Source organism: Mandrillus leucophaeus, unplaced genomic scaffold (assembly GCF_000951045.1).
Source record: "Mandrillus leucophaeus isolate KB7577 unplaced genomic scaffold, Mleu.le_1.0 Scaffold792, whole genome shotgun sequence".
NCBI lineage: Eukaryota > Metazoa > Chordata > Mammalia > Primates > Cercopithecidae > Mandrillus > Mandrillus leucophaeus.
The window spans coordinates 1071-23131 of NW_012108608.1; the positions used below are offsets into that span (position 1 = coordinate 1071).

The 22061-nt window shown below is 35.3% G+C and overlaps 1 protein-coding gene across 3 annotated transcripts in view; it reads right to left on the reverse strand.

Moving 5' to 3' along the window:
- Positions 1-3982: 3982 nt before the first annotated feature.
- The window catches only part of BANK1 (B-cell scaffold protein with ankyrin repeats 1), a 302892-nt gene continuing 284813 nt past the window's right edge, over positions 3983-22061 (reverse strand). For all 3 annotated transcript variants that reach the window (XM_011967207.1, XM_011967205.1, XM_011967206.1), the window contains 6 exons: positions 18155-18333; positions 15369-15432; positions 7453-7482; positions 6362-6417; positions 5030-5094; positions 3983-4772 (listed from right to left, as the gene is read on the reverse strand). In XM_011967207.1, the coding sequence (XP_011822597.1) occupies positions 5035-5094; positions 6362-6417; positions 7453-7482; positions 15369-15432; positions 18155-18333 (389 nt within the window). In that variant the 3' untranslated portion in view covers positions 3983-4772; positions 5030-5034. The remainder of the gene's footprint in view (positions 4773-5029; positions 5095-6361; positions 6418-7452; positions 7483-15368; positions 15433-18154; positions 18334-22061) is intronic.

Consider the following 22061-nt stretch of genomic DNA (forward strand, 5'->3'; position numbering starts at 1 on the left):
TTTTATTGAGGATTTTTGCATTGATGTTCATCAGGGATATTGGCTAAAATTCTCTTTTTTGTTGTGTCTCTGCCAGGCTTTGGTATCAGGATGATGTTGGGCTCATAAAATGAGTTAGGGAGGATTCCCTCTTTTTCTATTGATTCGAATAATTTTAGAAGGATTGGTACCAGCTCCTCCTTGTACCTCCAGTAGAATTCGGCTGTGAATCCGTCTGGTCCTGGACTTTTTTTGGTTGGTAGGCTATTAATTATTGTCTCTATTTCAGAGCCTGCTATTGGTCTATTAAGGGATTCAACTTCTTTCTGGTTTAGTGTTGGGAGACTGTAAGTGTCCAGGAAATTATCCATTTCTTCTAGGTGTTCTAGTTTGTTTGAATAGAGGTGTTCATTGTATTCTCTGATGGTAGTTTGTATTTCTGTGGGGTCAGTGGTGATATCCCTTGTATCATTTTTTATTGCGTCTATTTGATTCTTCTCTCTTTTCTTCTTTATTAGTCTTGCTAGTGGTCTATCAATTTTGTTGATCTTTTCAGAAAACCAGATCCTGGATTCATTGATTTTTTGGAGAGTTTTTTGTGTCTCTATCTCCTTCAGTTCTGCTCTGACCTTAGTTATTTCTTGCCTTCTGCTAGCTTTTGAATGTGTTTGCTCTTGCTTCTCTAGTTCTTTTAATTGTAATCTTAGGGTGTCAATTTTAGATCGTTCCTGCTTTCTCTTGCGTGCATTTAGTGCTATAAATTTCCCTCTACACACTGCTTTAAATGTGTCCCAGAGATTCTGGTATGTTGTGTCTTTGTTCTCATTGGTTTCAAAGAACATCTTTCTTTCTGCCTTCATTTCGTTATGTACCCAGTAGTCATTCAGGAGCAGGTTGTTCAATTTCCATGTAGTTGAGTGGTTTTGATTGATTTTCTTAGTGTTGAGTTCTAGTTTGATTGCACTGTGGTCTGAGAGACAGTTTGTTATAATTTCTGTTCTTGTACATTTGCTGAGGAGTGCTTTACTTCCAACTATGTGGTCAATTTTGGAATAAGTGCAATGTGGTGTTGAGAAGAATGTATATTCTGTTGACTTGGGGTGGAGAGTTCTGTAGATGTCTATTAGGTCCGCTTGGTGCAGAGTTGAGTTCAATTCCTGGATATCCTTGTTAAGTTTCTGTCTTGTTGATCTGTGTAATGTTGACAGTGGGGTGTTGAAGTTTCCCATTATTATTGTATGGGAGTCTATGTCTCTTTGTAAGTCTCTAAGGACTTGCTTTATGAATCTGGGTGCTCCTGTATTGGGCGCATATATATTTAGGATAGTTAGCTCTTCCTGATGAATTAATCCCTTTACTATTATGTAATGGCCTTCTTTGTCTCTTTTGATCTTTGACTTTGTTTACCTACTTAAGCCTCAGTAATGGCGGGGGCCCCCCCCCCAGCCTTGCTGCCACCTTGCAGTTAGATCTCAGACTGCTGTGGTAGCAATGAGGGAGGCTCTGTGGGCATGGGACCCTCTGGGCCAGGTGTGGGATATAATATCCTGGTGTGCCATTTGCTAAGACCCTTGGTAAAGCACAGTATTAGGGTGGGAGTTACCCGATTTTCCAGGTGTTGTGTGTCTCAGTTTCCCTTGGCTAGGAAAAGGGACTCCTTTCCCCCTTGTGCTTCGCAGGTGAGGTGATGTCTCGCCCTGCTTCAGCTCTCACTGTTCAGGCTGCACCAGCTGACCAGCACTGATTGTCCGGCACTCCCCAGTGAGATGAACCTGGTACCTCAGTTGAAAATGCAGAAATCACCCGTCTTCTGTGTCACTCGCACTGGGAGCTGGAGGCTGGAGCTGTTCCTATTCGGCCATTTTGCTCCCGACTCCGAGGATTATTTCTTGCAAACTATCTTCCTTGACCATTTACGCTGAGCCAAAGTTCTAAGAACTTACATCACATTTAAGTAGAGTGATCAGGCATCTCTGTTTATGCCTGAGGCAGTTCCAGTTTATGCCTGGTTTTTCATTGTAATCATTAATAGTACTCCATTTTATGATTCGAAGTGTCCTCCTTGGATGATAAATTAATTACATGTCCTCCCCACCTTTAACTCTCAAACAATTTGTACCAATGTTGGTATTATTACTCCCATTTTATCAATGATAAAATAGGGCTCAGGTTATGGAAAAACTCTTTGTTCACACAGCTAGTGCATAGCTGAGACAAGATTCAAACTAGCTTGGTTTTACTTCAAAGTTCATGCTCTTGAATGTAGTAGTACACTGCTCATTTAAACACATAATGTCACTAAATACCCACAAAATTATGTAAGGAACATTATCATCTGCATTGTGAAGATGAGAATATTGATGAAATGATACACTATCATTTATAAATTTGAGGTCTAAGGTATTGAGAATCTTACCCTTTGCGTTCTTTTATGTGGTTGCCCTATTTTTAAGATTGAACTCCACAAAATAAGCAGGCTAACAAGTATAGCTGGCAGGTATAGCTACAGAGAGGGCTGTGAATAGGGGCTCATATCAGCTTTGTGCTAATCAGCTGGGATTCACTAAATTAGGCTTATGATGCAGAGCTCTCTTCTAAATATTTATCCTTTAGAAAAGCAGTATGAAGTGAAAATTCAGGTAAGTCCCAGTTATTAAAATCAGACACCCTGAGCATTAGAGAAAACAAGAAGGAACTCAGATGAGCAAATACTTTGTGCACAAATAGAATATAATGACTCAGATTACAAGGCCATTGTCACGAAAAAATACTGAGAATACTCTCATTTTCTAAAAATTAGAGGTTCCATTGGCAGAATACTTGTAATGTTGATTCATGAAAATATATTAGACTCATCCATTTTTTGAATACTGTTTTTAGTGATCCATTTAAGCTTAAGCCATATGCACTTCAGAATAATGACATTTACTTATTCTATCATAGGGGTTTCTACCTTCAGAAAATTCTGTATAAAGTTAACTGATTTTATTTTAGCAACATAGCTTTAAGGATGAGTCCCATTTTACTTTATAGTCTAAATCAAGGTTTCCCAGTCTCAAAACTCTTGACAGTTTGGACTGGATAACTCTTTTTCTTGCATATTATAGGATGTTTATCAGCATTCCTGGTCTATACATACTAGATGCCAGAAGCACCTCTTCCTCAGTCATGAAAATAATAAATGTCTCCAGATATTGCCAAATGTCCGGAGCAGCCTAATTATCTCACTTAAGAATCTACCAGTTTAAATGCTTCCTCTTTGTTTTCCTAGAAAATTGACTAGGTAGAAAATAAGCAAGTTAATATTCAAAATAAAACTCTTTTGATAACATTCAATATCAGTTCAAACTTCTCTAGAACTCAGAGTGCTGGTAAATTTAATAAACTAAGGAAGGGGATGGCTCTTGGCTTAAGTTAGGAGTAATGGCTTGGGAATATATTTAATTTGAAGAAGGGATGATGAAAAAGATAAGATATACAAACTCTGAAAATTCAGTTCAAAATCTTCAGAAGATTTTACATTTGGGCCTTTCCTTTCTGGCAGTGGCTATGGCTCTTTTAGAAATGCTCCAAATCTCCAAGGAAATGTCTTATTTCTTTTTCTTATCTTTGGATGGGACAGCCCACAGAAATGGAGGCTTAGTGGGTGAAAGGACATACCAGTTCTTGAAAGGTTGGATGTAAAACTATGGACTGAATTTCCAAATATCATAATTAAAAGCACTTTTTTTGTTAGGGATTAATCAAGCTACTATATTATTTTTTAAAACTTGTGCTTATTTTGAGAATGTTAACAGTCATAAGAAACCCATGACAAGTGTTTCATAACATGGCTTTAAATATATATTCATGTCACTGTTTAGAAGCTAGAAAAAAATCAGTTGTGTTTACTATATGAGCCCTATACAGTGATATTAATCAAGTTTATTTATTTTAAACAATTTTTGGTAGACTTCCCCCTTTAAACCAGTAAGCAGAAAAATTTATTGGCCAATACTCCACCTGATCTTAGCCAAAAGGTCGAGAAGTGATTTTATTGGCTAATTCTCATAAATTTACTTTAAAAACTCAGACATAGCTTTAAACATTCAATTTATTTGTGGCATTTGTACATGAAAATTATAATATGATAAAATTGCATTGTATTCTAAGCCAGTAAATTGTTTCTAAGAAATAGGTTGATAAAATTGCAAGTCTTAATACAAAGGTAGGTTGTGAAAATGTATATTAATTTGAGATAAGAAAAGTTTTCAAATAATAATGTTTTCAGGGTTACGTGTAAATAGACACTAAGTAAGACAAGTTTCTGCAAACATGATGTCAGAACTCTGAATGTGAGAAATTCAGAAAATGAACCAGCTACTTAAAAAGCAAAAATGTGCTCAGTAAATTTGCATTTTCATGGTTATTCTAAGGAAAGGAGGAATAATCTGTTGAGGTTAGTGCCCTCAAGCAGACCCCATAACTTTGCTACACAGCATTTAACTTCTCTGTGCTGTTTTCTTTTAATTTTCAAAATGGAAATTAGCTGCTTCAGTGGTGAAGCGCATTGTAAAATGCAAGAATTTTCACATAATGCAATTACTCTATGGTATTGTGTTTTAATATTAATATACCCATATGAAGCAGGTATAATGCCAATAAATTCTGCCAATAACAAATTCTGAAACCTGAAGGTTTGTTTCTGCTTTCATAGTATGGATTTGCTCTAAAGAGAGCAGGCAATCCAAATGCAAGCTTGCTTCACCCTGAAAGCAAAATGTCCGTAGATTCTTGAGTTTCATTATAATAACCTGGAAATGAGATAATAGGAAATGTATTAGTGAGTAATAGCTCATCAATTTAAATTGCTTAGTTGGCATTAAATCACCCCTATACATAAATCTTTCTACAGAGCAATAACCTTTAGCTTGAAAAATACATGTTAATCCTTTCAGGAAAAAGACAATGAAATATTTAAAGAATTCTGTTTTTTAGACAAATGATTCCTTTAAGTCCCTAACAACGCTGCTTTAGGTTTTCTAAAAAATATACATAGCTAATATTTTACCTTCTTCAGTGATCTTTCTTGCAACAGAAACCAAATTCCTTTTCAACTTGGGGCTGAGCAGGAAGCTGAAAAAAGAAAAAGATACACAGCTAGCATTTCTCAATTTGTCTCTATTTTAAGGTTGAACAAAGAAATATGACAAAGTTATAGTTGCCTTTCATAGCCATGGAAAAACAGCTTTGCAGAGACAACTGGCAAGACAATCTTCCATTTTAAAAGAAAACAGAATCATTGTAAATTTCAACTGCGCCCAAGTCCTTGAATTCAAATTTTCTTTCCATTTTGAAGGAGAACAGTTTAAGCATTGGGAATGTGTATTCTTTTCCTCTCATTCAAAATCTTCTCTCCAAAATATATGCCATGTTTGTGTAGTTCTTCAGCTCTTATAGAAGAATCTTTGGTTCATATTTTCATGAGCTCTAAGGCCATAGTGCACCCCACAATTTTGCTACATTCGAATGAGTTTAATGAGTCTATAGTATATATATTAAATAGTGTATACATATATACACATACACACAGCTTGGTGGTGGGCTACAGAAGAATACGGAATGCAAATACTTCAATTAGTTTTTAAGGGTGAATGATTTTATGATTACTTATGACTTATTTGAAATATACAAGGAGCTTAAAGGGTTCTTAAACTTTGGAAAATTAAAATTCATTATAAGAACTTAGCAAAGACTCTAATTTAGGATTTTAGCAAGAAATCCAGCTGCTACATGACCCTTGGTAGCAGTGCAAGTGTGTTACATCATATATGCAGATAATTGGAATAACGTTATTTTTATGAAGAAAAACTGTAGTCAGGACATTATCAGTGTGGTCTTGAATTGGTCTTGGTTTTCCGTTGCTGCTGTCTTTGCTTAGTGTCATCATTAGCTTCTCGTTAGCAGTTTATTTTCAGTTAACTCTAGGATGTGAAGTAATGCATATTTAAATCAATAATATTTTGGGGCTATATTTTCCCTACTAACGTCCTAGTGTTTAAGGACTATATACATTGTGATTCAAACACAGTAGACTCACTATATTTCTATTGTTAAAACACATGTATTGATAATTCCTCTAAGATGTTTTTGGTCTGTACATGTTGAATTTAGCCACACTTTAGCCTCAGTGGCTTTTTCCTTTGAGTTCCCTCTTTGTTTTTTTCCAAATAATTTCCTTAAATTACTGCTCATAGATTTTGTATACAAAGGCACACCTGACCTATTTTGTTCATATTTGTTAGAATGTTTAAAAGCACAGACAGGATAGAAGGCTCTCGTGTTCTTTTTTAACCAAGTTATTTCTTTGCATTTTATAGAAATCAAAATAAATACAACCTACCTTATTGCTGAAGGGTATGTTATGAAACATATTTTCATTGTGGACAGTTTCTTTACCTAGAAATACAAACTTAGTTATTACCTCTTTCTTCATTCACAAATTCAATGATTCATTTATTCAGTACTTCTTAAAAATGATTTCTACAAAGGTAGGATATGGGTGAAAAGAAGAATTACTAGAAAGATAAAAGGGGGATATTGAAAATGCACCCTTGGCATGTGCTGTTAATTTATCCTGCCCATGCGGATTGACTTGGGTAGGATACTGAGGACCCCCAGGAGTCACTTGAGTTTAGAAACAATCTTTCCAACACCTCCACTTGATTACTCCTTCCTTTTCTTTTCCACGTTCACCAGGATTGGCCAATTACAAAACACACTTCCATGAAAACTTGTGCCTTCTACTCCCTGTTCTCCTAGACTACTGCTCCTCCTGACTTTATCACTGGTATTCCATTTCTCATCCCAGCCACAGGGCTCAGTTCTATGTCTTTTTCATTCTCACAGTCAGTGCTTTGGTCCAGGCTGTGGACAGTTGCTTCTAGAATATTCAACAGCTCCCTAGCTGACCTCTAGCTCCTCCTTACTCTCCCAGTATTCAGCACACAATCCCCCCATCACATGGAAATGAATGGAAATGAATTACCCTCTCAAGTGTTTCTCAAATTTCATTTGCTTTATCAATAACTCCCAAGTATCAAGCACGAGATTCCATTTACATATATCATTATCAGTCTTTATAGCAATTCCCCATGGTACGATGCTTATCTACATTTTGCATATGAGAAAACCGAGGCCCACAGAGCTTAAGTGACTTGCCATAGGTCACAATTAGTAAGTTAGGAACAGCAGGATCAATCAAGAATTCCAAACTCACGGTCCTTTTATTATGTTATGATGCCTTCAGTGTTTCTATTTTATAGTTGCTTCACGTTTATTTTGGATGTCAAGTCTTTTTGCATATAAATACAAGATCTATGTGTATTTTTACACTGACTTGCCTAGTCGCATTAGGTTTACATTAATACTGAAATTGATTTACTCTGTACTTTGTTTTAGTCTTTGATCCTTCAATAAATACCAAGCACTTACCAACTGGATGGTGCACAATGGTGAGTTTATCTAGAAGACAAAAAAAAAAAAAAAAAAAAAAGCATGTTCTACTGAGTTTTTTCAATATTTATCTTAAATTCTTTCTCGCTTCTTTTTTCATTGTTGGACTACTTCTTGTCTTTGAGGTCGCCATGAAATCTCACAATCTGATCTAAAAATATCAACCCCAAATTTCTCTACCTCCAGCTACTGTGAGTGAAACCATGCCTTTTATTAGTTTTGTCCTTTCCTCTCCCAACCTTTGTCTCAAGGTATTATGATTTTAGATATGTTTGATATTAACACAAGCTTGCTGCCCTGCCTTGATATTCCCCTAGCTTGAGCTACTTCATTCTTTTTTAAAATCAACTTTATTCAGGAATAATTACATACAATTCAACTATAAGGAAAGAGGTTGATGATTTTTGAGAAATATATGTGGCCATGTACTCACCAACTTAATTAGGATAGAGATCATTTTTATCTCCATAATTTATTCCCTAATTCCCCCTTATGTCAATCTTCACTCAAATATTACTCATGGCAACCCCTGATCTGATTTTGTTGCAGTAGGTAGCTAGCCAGGCATGAGTGAGGCAGGAGAGGGCTCCATATCACCCACCAGGAATGTCAGGCGACCATCAGGTGATGGTTCGGCAGTTATCATACTGCCTTTCTAAAAATGATAATTGGCAGCCTGTGCCAGGGAGAGGCAATTTGCTGATGGTTCAGAGTTGTCTCACTAAAGTGGGGAGGCAATTTGCTGATGGTCCAGAGTTGTCTTACTAAAGTCCAGAGTTGTCTCATCACAGATGCCAGGCAGAGGCAATTTTCCAATCAGATAAAAACACTTGAAATTGGTAATTAACTTCCAATAAATTCTCAGGAATTAGGTGAGTGAGCTCCAGCATGCACATTGAGACAAAACGGTGGAGTATGACCTTCCAGGGGCATTACACTGGAAAAGAAAAGAAAGCCTCAGGTGGGGATGCATACAACTTTCTGAACACACTGCGCATGCTCACCTCCCACGTGTAAGGAGGACACCGTGCATGTGGGCAGCTCAATCTTAGGGAAGAATGAAGGGAAATGTGTGCAAGACGCTGGAAGTTGGCCAGCATATAAAGTCTTAGGATCAAGGTTAAACAGGGAACTTGACCTCCACAGTGCCTGCTTTGGTCTGTTTCAAGTGTACTTTTCTTTCCTTCCTCCTCTAAAGCTTTTTAACAAACTTCCACTCCTGCTCTGAAACTTGCCTCAGTCTCTTTTTCTGCCTTATGCCCCTCTGTCAAACTCTTTCTTCTGAGGAGACAAGAATTGAGGTTGCTGCAGACCTGTATGGATTTGCTGCTGGTAACCTGGATATTCACCACCCCTAACAATTTCTACTTCTATAATTGTGTCTAGATTAGTTTTATCTAGAATTCCAGATAGATGGAATACCACAGCATGTAGTATTCCTGTGTCTGATTCCCTTGTGTCTGAGCCATCCTTTTTGTCTGTTATCTTTCACTCAGTATGTGTAATGTTTGTGAGATTCATTTATATTATTGTTACAATAGTAAGTATTCCTTTTTATTGCTAAATAGTATTCCACAGTATAAATGTATCACAGTATAATCATGTATTCTTCTATTGGACATTTGCATATGTTGTAATAGCCCCATTTAATTGTTTCCAGTTTGGATATTATGAATGAAACTGCCGTGAACTTTTGTGAACAAGTCTTCGTGTGAACACAGGCATTTATTTGTTTTGGAAAAAAACCTGGAATGGAATGACTAGATCATATGGTAAGTGCATATTTGACTTCTCCACAGTTATCACTGCACTTTATATTCCCATAGGCAATGCATACAATGCATATCCAGTTCCACATCCTAACTGACAGTCTTCTGAAATGGTAATTCATTATACTTTTTGTGTATTGGTATATCATTGTAGTTGAATTTGTTTTTGCTAATGGTTAATGATATTTAGCGTCTTTTCACATGCTTATGGGCCATTTGTTTTCATAAACTAAGACGTGGGTACTAGATGTGCTCTTTGGTGCTGGGCTGTCACTACCTCTAGGTCCTCTTAGCTGAAAGAGTTAAAGAAATATACATACTTGTACACACAACCATATTTCTATATCTATCTCTCTGTAATTATTTGTTATACTTTTACTTCCAATTCCAGTGCAATACCATAACAGTCATTCTAGCCCTTCTTCTTTCCTTAATTATAACTGATTTCTCAGACAATAAAAAACCTGGCTCTCATTATCCATAATACATTTTTTTTTGCCTATATTCCATTTTGCCTATCTCTGCCTTGTCTTCATTTACTGAATATGCAAAATATTAACAAAGTTCTAAAAGTGAGAATTGTACAAAGAGGTATACTCAGAGGAGTGTGGAATTTTATCTTTTGAGTCAATTTTGGCAAGTTTTTTTCCAAGTAATTTGTCCTTTTTGGTCTAAGTTGTTAAATGTATTGGCAGAAAGTTAATTATATATTTTCTTAGTATCTTTTTTTTTTTTTTTTGAGATGGAGTCTTGCTCTGTCAACCAGACTGGAGTGCAGTGGAGCAATCTTGGCTCACTGCAACCTCCGCCTCCTAGGTCCAAGCGACTCTCTGGCCTCAGCCTCCGGAGTAGCTGGGATTACAGGCGCATGCCACCGTGCCACACTAATTTTTTGTATTTTTAGTAGAGACAGGGTTTCATCATGTTGGCCAGGCTGGTCTTGAACTCTTGACCTCAGGTGATCCACCTGCCTCGGCCTCCCAAAGTGCTGGGATCACAAGCATGAGCCACCGTACCCGGCCAGAGCCACCACACCAGGCCCTTAGTATCTTTTTAATGTCTGTAGGATCTGTTGTAGTAACCCAGTTTAATTCCTAATTTAGGTATCTTGTTGTCTTTTTTTTTTCCTTGATCGTTCTTCCCATGGGCTTATCAAATTTATTTATGTTTTCAAACAACTTGCTTTTGATTTTATTTTCTTTTTGTTTATCTCTTTCCTTTTTTACTGATTTCTGATCTTAATTATTTCTCTCTTCTTACCTCTTTTTCAAGGTTTGCTTTTCATTTTCTATTTTTCTAAAGTGGAAACTTAAATCATTGACTTCAAGCTTTTTGTTATTTTCTAATATAATACTTATAGTAATACATTTCCCTTTAGTTAACTGTTAACTACATACTTGTTTTACCTGCATTCTACAAATTTTGATATGTTTTTTTCATTACTATTCAGGTTGAAATACTTTCTTATGATTTCTTATTTGACCCTCATATTATTTTGAATGTTATATTTAATTCCTAAATATATTGGGAGATGTTCTAGATATATAATTCCTAACTGATTTCTAATTTACTTCTGTTGTGGTAAGAGAATATAAGATTCTAAAAGACTGGAATCTTTTAGAGAATATACTCTGAAGATTTCAGTCTTTAGAAGTTTACTTAAACTTTTTTGATCATCTAGCCTATGTTTCATCTTGGTGAACCTCCATGTATACCTTTAATAAATATGTATTCTGACTTAAAAAATTTTTTTGTAAATGTCAATTGGGTCAAGTTAGCTGATAATGTTGTTTAGGTCTTCTGTATCTTTACTGATTTTTGTCTATTTGTTCTATTAATTAGTAAGAAAGAAGTGAAAACATCTCCGAGTACTGTCAGATTTTGCTTCAGGAGTTTTAGTAAAATTCAAATATATAATATAAAATTACTTTATATTATGCAGATATTTAGAATTGCTCTATCTTTCTAGTGAACTGCCTTTTTATCTGTATGTAATATCCTTGTTTATCTTTTGTAATACTCTCTATTTTGAAATTTATCTTATGTTCATATATCCATGCCAGCTTTCTTATGCTTATGATTATTACTATTGTCATACTTTTTTTTACCATACTTTACTTTCAAATTATCTGTGTTTTATATCTAAAATACATGTCTTTTAGACAGCATAATATTGGATATTGCTTTCGTTTCCAGTCTGAAAATGTCTGCTTTTAAAAGGAAGCAATTAACTCAGTCACCTTTAATATAATTATGGTATGGCTTAGTTAAATACTACCATCTTGTTCTTGGTTCTTCACTTACCCATTTTGTTTATAGTCCTCTTTTTCTACTTTCCTGCTTTATTTTTGGTGACTCAAACAGTTTTTTAAAATAATCTATTTTATTTCCTCTATGAGTTTCCTAAGTATACTTCTTATCTATTTTTTAAACTGATTTCTTTCTATTTTTAAAATAAAATATGCATCTTTAACTTAGATTTTGAGACAGTAGTATACCCCTTAGTACTTCGTGCCTTATAGTTGACACATCATACTTCTTACTTTACCCTCTCCACTTCCTACTTTATAACTGAATCTTTACACTTCACCACATAACAATTTTGGAAACACATAATTTTATTTATCTGCCTCCATTGTCCTTTGCATGATTGTTTTCATATTTCCTTCTCCATATTATAGAACTTCTAACTTAAGTTTTATTATTTTTGCTTTAAACAGTTGTCTTTGAAGTAATTGATGAGAAAAAGGAAAACGTAATATTTTATATCTACCTCCTTTCTATAATTTTCAGTATTCTTTTTCCCACAGATTCCCTCGGTGAGAATCTGAGTTTGTTTGTTAACATTCCTTCACCTTGTATGATATTTTTAAGCATTTATTCTACTGTAATTTTGCTGTGAATTATCTCATTTCATTTATCTTAAATGTCTTTATTTTATCACATTTTTGAGGTATATTTCCTCTGGATTTAGAATTCTAAGTGGTCATTTTTTAGGACTTTAAAGATGTTATTGTCTTGTTGTCAATCCTCTTTTGCTTCTGATAATAAATTATTGAATTTTTTTTCCTTTATATGTAACGTGTGTTTCCTCTGGCTGCTTTCAAGAATTTCTTTTTACCTTGGCTTAAAGCAGCTTGAAAATAAATCGCCTAGAAGTCCTTCTTTTAACAATTATGCTAATTTTATTTTTTAAAAGTTTTTTCAACAACATGCAAGTGGTTTGCATTAAATTTGGCAAGGTTTTGGTCATCATTTTTTAAACAATGTTTTGCCTCTTTTCACTCTTTTCTCCTTATGGGTTCTAATTATATGCATTTTAGAATGCATTATATTGTCCTAAATGTTGCTGGGACTCTGTTCATTTTTGAAGTCTTTTTAATCTCTCTAAAAATCAAATTGGATAATTTCTATTGGTCTGTCTTAATTTTGTTTACTAACTCTTAATTTGTTATCTCCAATTTGATAATAAGTTCATCTGATTAATTTTTATTTATTTTATTGTACTTTTACTTTCTATACTTTCTACTTGGTTCTTATATAGTTTCATTTTTTTTTTCTGCTGAGATTCTCTATTTATTCCCTCCTTAAAACCACATTTTTCACTAATTCAGTGTTTATAAGAGGTGCTTTAAAGTCTGTTTGCTAAGATCAACAACATCCAACATCTCAGGTTCCGTCTATACTTTCTTTTTCTTCATTAAGATGACAGCTTCCTGTTTCTTTGTATGTCTTCTTTTTTTAATTGAATACTGGACATTATAGATAATGTGTTGTATATTCTGGCTTCTAGAATATTCTTCTGATGACAGTATGTTCTCGTTTTAGTAGGCAGCTCAATTACTGGCAAGAACTTGTATAGACTTAATTTTATTCTTTTTCACTGTGGGCTTTTTGTGCCCGAGGTATTTTCTTTTTAAGGCCCTGAGTTTGTAGATTCAGTCAGCCTACAAACTCTTGTCTCCAGTATAGATCTTGTTGGGGCTTGGTTTGAGATTTTGTTAGGGCATGTCCAGAGTAGATCTTACTCTAAATCCTGGTCCTTACTCATTACACCTTTTGGGTGTCACAGCAGAATGTCAGATATTTTAAAGAGGTGTTAAGATCTCCCTAATTTGACAGTGCCAGAACTTAAAAATTCCCAGGCTGGCTTTTCCTCAACTCTGCTCAACCTTTAGTGTCTCTCTTTTGCTCTCAATGCCCCAGAAGTGGCTGTCTTGCATGCCTTGACTGTCTTGCTTTGCACAGGTACAGCTCATCTCTCAGCCACAGACTTGTGGAGTGCTTCCCATGGACCTCTTAGGCTACCTCTCTACACAGTCACCTGCTCGCAATGACCCACCACACACATTCTAGTAGCTTCAGCTGCCCTGAACTAGGATCTCTGCCTTCTCAGTTCAACAGAACTTCTTTGCTTTGCTCAGAGTATAGTCAGGAAATATTCCTCTGGCAGAGAACTGGGCCATAATAAGAGGCACCTCATGAGTACTGCTTGTCTCTAGAATTATTCATAGTCTTTGGCTACCTATTGTTTGCCTCCTAATATCACTTGCTTCATATATTTGCCCAGTAATAGTGTCTTGTGCAATAGAAAGATTTGTGTAGTATTATTTATTCCAGTGTGACTGAAAGGAGAACTAATTGATTCATAATTAAGGCACCGATAATTAAGAGCATTGATTTTGAATTAAACAGAAATGGCTTCTCACTTCTTATGTGTGTCCTCTAACTTTTTAGTTTATCAGGGCCTCAGTTTCCTTCTTTGTAAATCGGAAATTTGCCCACCTCATAAAGTTATTGTAAGAAACAATAATGTATAGGAGATAATAAATGTTAGCTTTTTAATGCTCCTTGGTAAAATTATTTATATGATTTGTAATTTTATAAATTGTTAAAATTTTAATCTTATCCATATTAGAATGGAGGTGTCTGTCACCTATAAGATGGCCCTGTCTTTATGACCTTAATTATTTTAGAAAGTATATTTGTGTTTTACAAACATTTTAAGGTGCTTAAAGAATTCTCTCTAGAAAAATACATAACTGTATAATATGAAGAGAAATGAATTTCAACATGAAGGACTAGCTAAAAGCTATGCAATATTAATGAAAATGGAAGAGATGGAAGCTTTCACACTCTTTTAGTGGCTGCTAGTTTTTAATTATCTGTGCAGGGGTAGAGTCTTGGGGAAACAGTGGTCAGATAGTGATAACATAATTTATTTTTAATTTTTGAATGTGTTGTTTATTTTAGCAAAATTTTACCATTTTAATAATGTTTGGCTTAATATAGAGTATCCCCTCCCCTAACCTCCACTGCCAGAGCAACTTTCAATTATTAGAAATTTAAAAATGATACACATGTTGACAATTGTGAGAACTCACTGTATTAATATTTTAACTTATTCAAAAGCATGTCTCTTTAATCATTTGATTTCTTTTTTTTTTTTTGAGATTGAGTCTTGCTCTGTCACTCAGGTTGGAGTGTAATGGTGTGATCTTGGCTCACTGCGACCTCTGTGCCTCCTGGGGGGTTCAAGCAATTCTCCTGCCTCAGCATCCCGAGTAGTTGGGATTACAGGCATGCACTGCCATGGCTGGCTAATTTTTATATTTTTAGTAGAGACAGGGTTTCACCATTTGGCCAGGCTGGTCTTGAACTCCTATCCTCAAGTGATCCACCCACCTCGGCCTCCCAAAGTGCTGGGATTACAGGTGTGAGCCACCACACCCAGCCTTGATTTCTTATATAATGGATTATTAAAAAATTGAGTAGAGTTGTCCTATTTGCAACTTACATAGACATCAAAAGAAAGAGAGTAACAAGCATTTATTATATTTATAGCATACAAAATACTTATAGTCTCTGGTTCATTATGAACTTTCATTATGAACCAGAGAATATGATAAGTATTTTTTATGTTAACTCACACAAGCACCCTCAGATGCATATATAATTATAGATGTGTATTTTCCAGACAAGGAATTTCACTACCAGAGATTAAGACCCTCTCTAGGTTAGACAGCTGGGAATTGTTGAGGTTTCGATTTGAACTCAGGCCCATTCATCTCCATAGTCCCTGAATTTTCAACTTAATCACTCTAGCAGCAAGAAAATCTTACTTACTATAGACATTTTCTTCTTCTGGCCTTTTTCCAATAATGCAATCTCGTAGTTGTCGTAACTTCTCCTTAATGTAGAAACAACCAGGACATAGTTATGATTTTCAAATTTTTATGGATCAAGATGAAAACATCAACTACTATTAGCAATACCAATGCCGCTACTTGATATTATTTGCTACTTATGATGTCTCAATTGCCATCCTTGATACTTTCCATATGTTATCTTACTTAATTCTCACAGCTTAATGAAGTGGATGTAAAATGTCGTCATTCCATTTTGTAGATATGGAAACTGAGGTACAGAGAGGTTAGTAACTTTCCCAAATCATAATTATAAGTAGTAGAGTCAAGATCGGATCCTAGGGTGCAATTCTTGGGAAGCTGTTTTCCCAACCCAATGCTTGTGGGGTCTATATTTGCTATTTGGTGTCCAAAAGCAGAAGGGTTACACAGTGATGGTTTGCTGCTGCCTGAGTCCATCTCCAGCCCCTGTATGGCACATTCCTTCCCAGTGTTCTAATTCTAAAAATCAGAGACTTAAAAGCAGATGAACATAACAGGATTCTTCTTCTTAGCACATCTGTGATCTTTCTTTAATTCCAAATATTGAACATTATCTTTTTAAGCAAAATGTAAAACAAGCTAACATTTAATAATCTTGTTTTAGAACAGAACTTGAGAGTAGCACTCTTTCCTTAGGATCTTCCTGGAAACTTAGAAACCACTTTTCCTATTTAGTTGTTTCCATTGCCTTACAGATCTCTCCTACCAGTGGTGCCAAACTCTTCTTCAGGCACTCCGTGACTGTGAGTAGGAGTGAGGAGAGTGAAGGGCAAGGTTTTCCCTTCTCCACCATTTCATCTTCAATGCCAGGGATTCAACATGATTCTTAGTTATTCTGGAAACCAGTTTCCACTATTAACTCCATGTTTGTGCCATTTTCTTTCTTAGTTTCCTAGGATAATTCCTTCATCAGTGATAATATGATTTCAGTTACCTCTGATAACTTCATTTATATTCATAGGATACAAACAAATACTTTTGCAAGCTGCAAGAAAAATACTGAAAAGTACATAGGAATGCCTATTTGTTTGCATGTGTGTGTGTTGAATAAACAGGAGGAATATTCATCTTTTTGTTGTTTGGATTTTGGCCAAGTCCCTTATGTTAAGGACTGACTGATTCCTCTGACAGAATTCAGACCAAGTCGTTAAACTTTGTTGCTTATGGAAAGTAATCTTAGTATCTTTCAGCCTTTATTTTAAAAATATATATTTTTAAAATAAACATGAACAATATTCATTGTCCCACTACCACCTTATTATTAGGTGAGTCAGATCAATCTCTAAGTAGTGAGTATGAAGCACCTTAAATTCTTCCTAAAACAAGATGAAGTATAAATATACAATAAATATAAAAATAAGAATAACCAGAGTTTAATGAAACAACTAGTGAAATATTTCCAAAATGATATTTAAGTTGGATAACTCTAAATGGAAAACGTTATTATTTAAGAGTGTCAGGAGGATGAAATACAATTGACTTAATTCAACAAAATCTATACAATCTAACATGGCTAGGAATGTGATTTGTAGGTCTGCACCTAAACACATGTGTATTGGTGATGACATTGACATGATTGAGAAGCAATATTGTAATTCTAATCATGAACAATGAAGACCTGCAGAACTCTACAATCACTATTCTTTAGCATTTATTTGGCAAAATAATTGCCTTTGCTTAGTGTCACAAAATCTGGATGAGGTTCAGCCAAACCCACAACCATAACTGCCCTTAGAGACAGCTGGTTCCTAACAAGGCACGATCTCAGATGCACTGGGAAAGTCCCCTGGCCTATATACTGTATTGTTTGAAATTTCTCTATTTTGATTCTTTTTTATTGTTTAAAAATGTTTTCCTAAGCAATGTCTTTTAAATAAAAATTATCTCTTGGGAAAGTTACAATATTAAGCTATTATCAATTATTTATACTTTGGCCTAAATTTGCTTATTAAATGTGTTTAATCAAACAGCTATCTAGAACTGGGTTTTGAAGGCATGGGATTTCCTTGATAAGAAGAAAAAATTGTTAAAATATTTTTGGAGTGAAAAGGGATGGAATATGGGACTATGACTGTGTTATCTCTCACTGAATGTGTGGTATATTTTGTTTTCATGCTCATCTCAGAACCATGTCCTCCAATCCCATCTCAGGAGGTAAATCATATTTACAGAAGACAAGCTTATTTGAACTTAATATTCTTGGTATTTCTCTACAAATTGTGACTGACACACACACACACACACATTTACATACATATGTAAATGTGTGTGTATGTGTACATATATATAAATAAAAGTTTAAGGAGAAAGAAGATACAACTTATTGCATTTTATTTAGGACTGTTGCTTAGTGTGATTTTAATCATTGTCTCATTCCTTTCCTTTTAAGCCTGGCATACATAATACATTCTTCAGTGTAAAGATGCTTTAACTTAATTTCAGCAACGAGATTCAAAAAACACTCACTATACTAAAGACAGGTATTATAAGCTGATTAGGTATTAGCTTTGGTATACTGGGTTAGAGGATTGACTTCATCAATGGCTGGTGAACATAATATCTGGATATTTTCAAACATTTAATTGATTTCTTGAAGTATTTTTCTTAGTGGCTAGTTAAAAATAAAAGAACAGTTACCTGCATTCCTTGTGAAAGTTAAACAGTAACAAACTAGGGGCTCCACAAGTTATGGAATGTCCCAGAAAACACTGGGGCCAATATTACCTGCTGAATCATTTCCAGGCCACTTTTCCCCATCTGCCAGTGTTTAAATTTCTCCAGAGCTTCATCCATAGACATTTTTCCATTCTTGACTTTCTCTTGCAGGAGGATGAGTTCTTCCTGACCATCAGTTAGACAGCCCCTGAGAGTAGAAGAGGCTGGACTGTCTATCCGAGCTCTGTCTAAAATACAAAGGGAGGGTGCATTAATAGAAACTCCAGGTGTAGACAACTAGGAACAAAAGCACTCTACAAATAAGTCATTGGAGTAGCTTCTTCTTAACTCTCTATGAGCAGCTAAAGAATAGACCAGTATATTTTTAATGAGTTTATTTCTAAGGATGGAGGTGCCTGGAACTTAGTCTTAAGGGTTACAAAAATGTGTCTCATTACTGAGAAACAGAAAGGGACAAGGAGAGAAAGAACAGTAACAAAAGGTATATACTTTGCTAGTTGAGGGCAGTGCCAATTTTGTCTCTTTTTCTGAGGATTATCAGAGATCATGTGCACAAAATACTTAGCATAGTGCTTGCCACACAGTAAGCTGAATAAATGTTAACATTAATATTAACAATAAATATCTTTAGAATAAACAGTCTTCCGAACTTTGGAAAAAGAGATGTCAACCAACATCCAAATGTCACAAAAGGCTTCACATCATTTGAAAAGTTATTTCTGAAAGATTTAAAATAAATGATCAGTTATTTTGTAGTGAGATGCTTCCTTTTCTAAAGAGTTTATTTTGGAGCATGCCATGTATTATTTGCTCAGCACAAAAGGAATAGTAGATGGCCTAGCTTGAGGCACAGTGGTAGCAAATTGGCAGACTGTGGGTGAATTCAGTGTTTCCCTTGTCCACCATGGTGTTTAAAGACATAAATGGGCCTGCATGACTTTAAGGATGCTATGTGCTCTCTAGGTTACTGCAATCCTTGCCACACCTTAGAGTTACTGGATGACAACACACGTCTGCTACCTGCCTACCTGCTGGAACTCATTTGAGTTTGTACCTTCTCATTTACATATTTCCATTAAGTGCAACATACTTTTTGTATTATTTCAGGAGGGGTAGGTAACATGTCTTAATATACTATCAAATCTAAACATGCCCACAGAGTCTGAAAGGAGAGAATAGCCAGTCCTGCCTAACTGTATACCAGTGAGCTGTCCTTGGAGGGATCTGCCCATTTCTGGGAGTGCTTCTTCAAGAAAGAAACAGATGAATTTGACTATCCAGACAATATTAACAAGGATTTGGGAAATGAGGAGGACATTCAAATTCTATAGTAATAATAATTTGTTGATATAATTAGGATTGGTTGTTCTGGAAAAGAGGTTTCAAGTATTTGATAGCAAATGTTATATGTTTAAAGAGGACATGAGCCTTGGGGTTGTTCTGGAATGACCTCTAATGTTTCTCTCAGTTTCGAGAAGGACTATAATAGTGAATCTTGAAACACGGACACACAGACGGTTTCTTTCCAAAAAGATTCACGTGCACATCAAATTTCTCTATGGTCAATAATTCTGATTCCCACATGTGCTTTCTTTCTTTCCTTCCCTCTCCTCTCCTCTCCTCTCCTCTCCTCTCCTCTCTCTCCCCCTCCCTCCTTCCTCCTTGCTTCCTTTCTTTTCTTTTCCTCTTTCTTTTTCTTTTTTTTTTTAACTTTTTCCCTTCTCACCATTTCCATTCAACACAGGGGCTTTCTTGACTTGTCTTTTCTTGTCTTTTCTCTTCAGAACCTATTCCCCCAGAACTAAGATGTCAACAGATTCTATACTCCAAATCTTCCTCTAAGGATGATGGAGCATGAAATCCCAGAGGAACTGGAGTAGCACAAGTTAGCCAGAGCGCTAACTTGTTCAGCAGCAAAAAGCACAGATAACAATTGAGATCTTGCTTCTTATACTGTTTGCTTTTTATAGGCCTCCACACTAAAATGCAGTTCATGAAATGCAGTTAGCAGTAGAATTCTATGTGCCATCCCTGCCAGAGGAGAGAGGTTGAGCATCACCATTTAACAGCTATGCCATTTAATTATCACCTCACTTCTGTCATCCTTTTGCCTAAGTGTGAATCCATTTTTATCTCAAGTAACCCAGGCAGCTGGATTTTCTGCTGTTCTGGAAGTTAGCTCAAGAAAAGTTTTCCCAGAAAACCGTACCAGTTTTAGTTTTGCTATATGTACAAGTTTAACTTAACAAATACTAACTCCTTTTAATAATATTTATTTCAATTACCCTTTCTTTTTTTTCTCAATCTAGCTATTAAAATATAAGTAAGATGACTTTTTTGGGGGGTATGGTGTTCAGTTGTATGATTGTGCAGAAAGAACAAAAGAACAAGCTAGGAGCAGCAGAGGTCTTAGATATTGTTTTGAGAGTGAGTTGTTTACAACGAAACTAATTTTACATAAATCTGCTTTTACCTTTTTTTAAGAGTAAAGAGATTAAAGCATTTGTCTTGATAAATTAGGATTAGGCATGACAAGTTACAAAGAAAAATGATTTAGGCATCTCACTACCTTTTATTCTAAGGGTATACAAGTCAAACCAAAACATGCAACCTGTAATTTTTGGTAGAGTTTATAAGATTACTTTATTGCATTTAGATAACAATTTGATGAGGAAAAGGAGGTGATGAAAGGTTTTCCGTCTTCCCAATTTTGTATTTTTTTTTGGTTTACCTTCAGAAGAATTAGTATGAATTTAATTTTCAGTAAAAAACATTTGTCAGACAGCTAACTGTATATATGGTAGACTCCTGTCTCTTAGTGTAAAAGCTTCAAGGTAAACTACAGTTTTTAAAAGTTAATTCCTTTTAAATAAATTTCTTTTTACGAGTATTTCCATTTGCTCAAATATTGGTCATATAAACATCAACCAACCCATTGTAGTCAGTATATAAATATACAGATTAGGTACGAATGTAAATTGGGATTTTCATTAAAATTATGTACTAGGTGACTGGCTGAAAGGACTTTGTTGAAAATTTGAAAGAAAACAACTTGATTGTCCAACAGAAAGTAATTTAAAATAGAAAATATTTACTTAATAAAAATATGTAGTCATTAAAAAAATAAAGATTGTGGCAACATAGAAAGTGTTTATTATATTATAACAAGTTCAAAAGCAGGATACAAACATACACACATTAAAAATTTTAAGTGTCAGAGTTAAAATATACATATACATAATAAAGCATGAGAAGAAAATTTAAAAGATAATATACGTTGTTCTATTGTGATGCCATATTACATATGTAATTATTTTCTTATGATCTCCAACTTTCTATAATAATATTATATTGCTTTTACAATATAAAAAATTTCTGCCACTTTATTAATAGGCTTTCCCACGGAATGCATACCATTTCAATCCATGCCAGATATACCATGCTGTAAGTACCATGTCATACTATAAATATCATGTGATGTCACACCATACTGTACCATCATACCAAATTAGTTTGTGGCACTTGGAAAGAACTTCTCATAATAGGACTTAAATAAATAGGGTCCAGGTGCAGTGGCTGACACCTGTAATCCCGGCACTTTGGGAGGCCGAGGCAGGTGGATTGGTTGAGCCTAGGTGTTCCAGACCAGCCTGGGTAACACAGAGAGATCCCATCTCTATAAAAACCAGCCTGTAGTCCCAGCTACTTGGGAGGCTGAGGTGGGAGGATTGCTTGAGTCTGAAAGATCAAGGCTGTAGTGAGCTGAGATCGCCACTGCCTTCCAGCCTGGGTGACACAGCAGACCCTGGCTTAAGAAAAAAAAAGAGAGAGAGAGAGAAAGAGAGAGAAAAAGAGAGAGAGAGAGAAACAGAGAGAGAGAAAGAGAAAGAGAGAGAGAGAAAGACAGACCGAATGAGCGAGAGAACGAGAACTAGTGACCAAGATTTAAATCTTA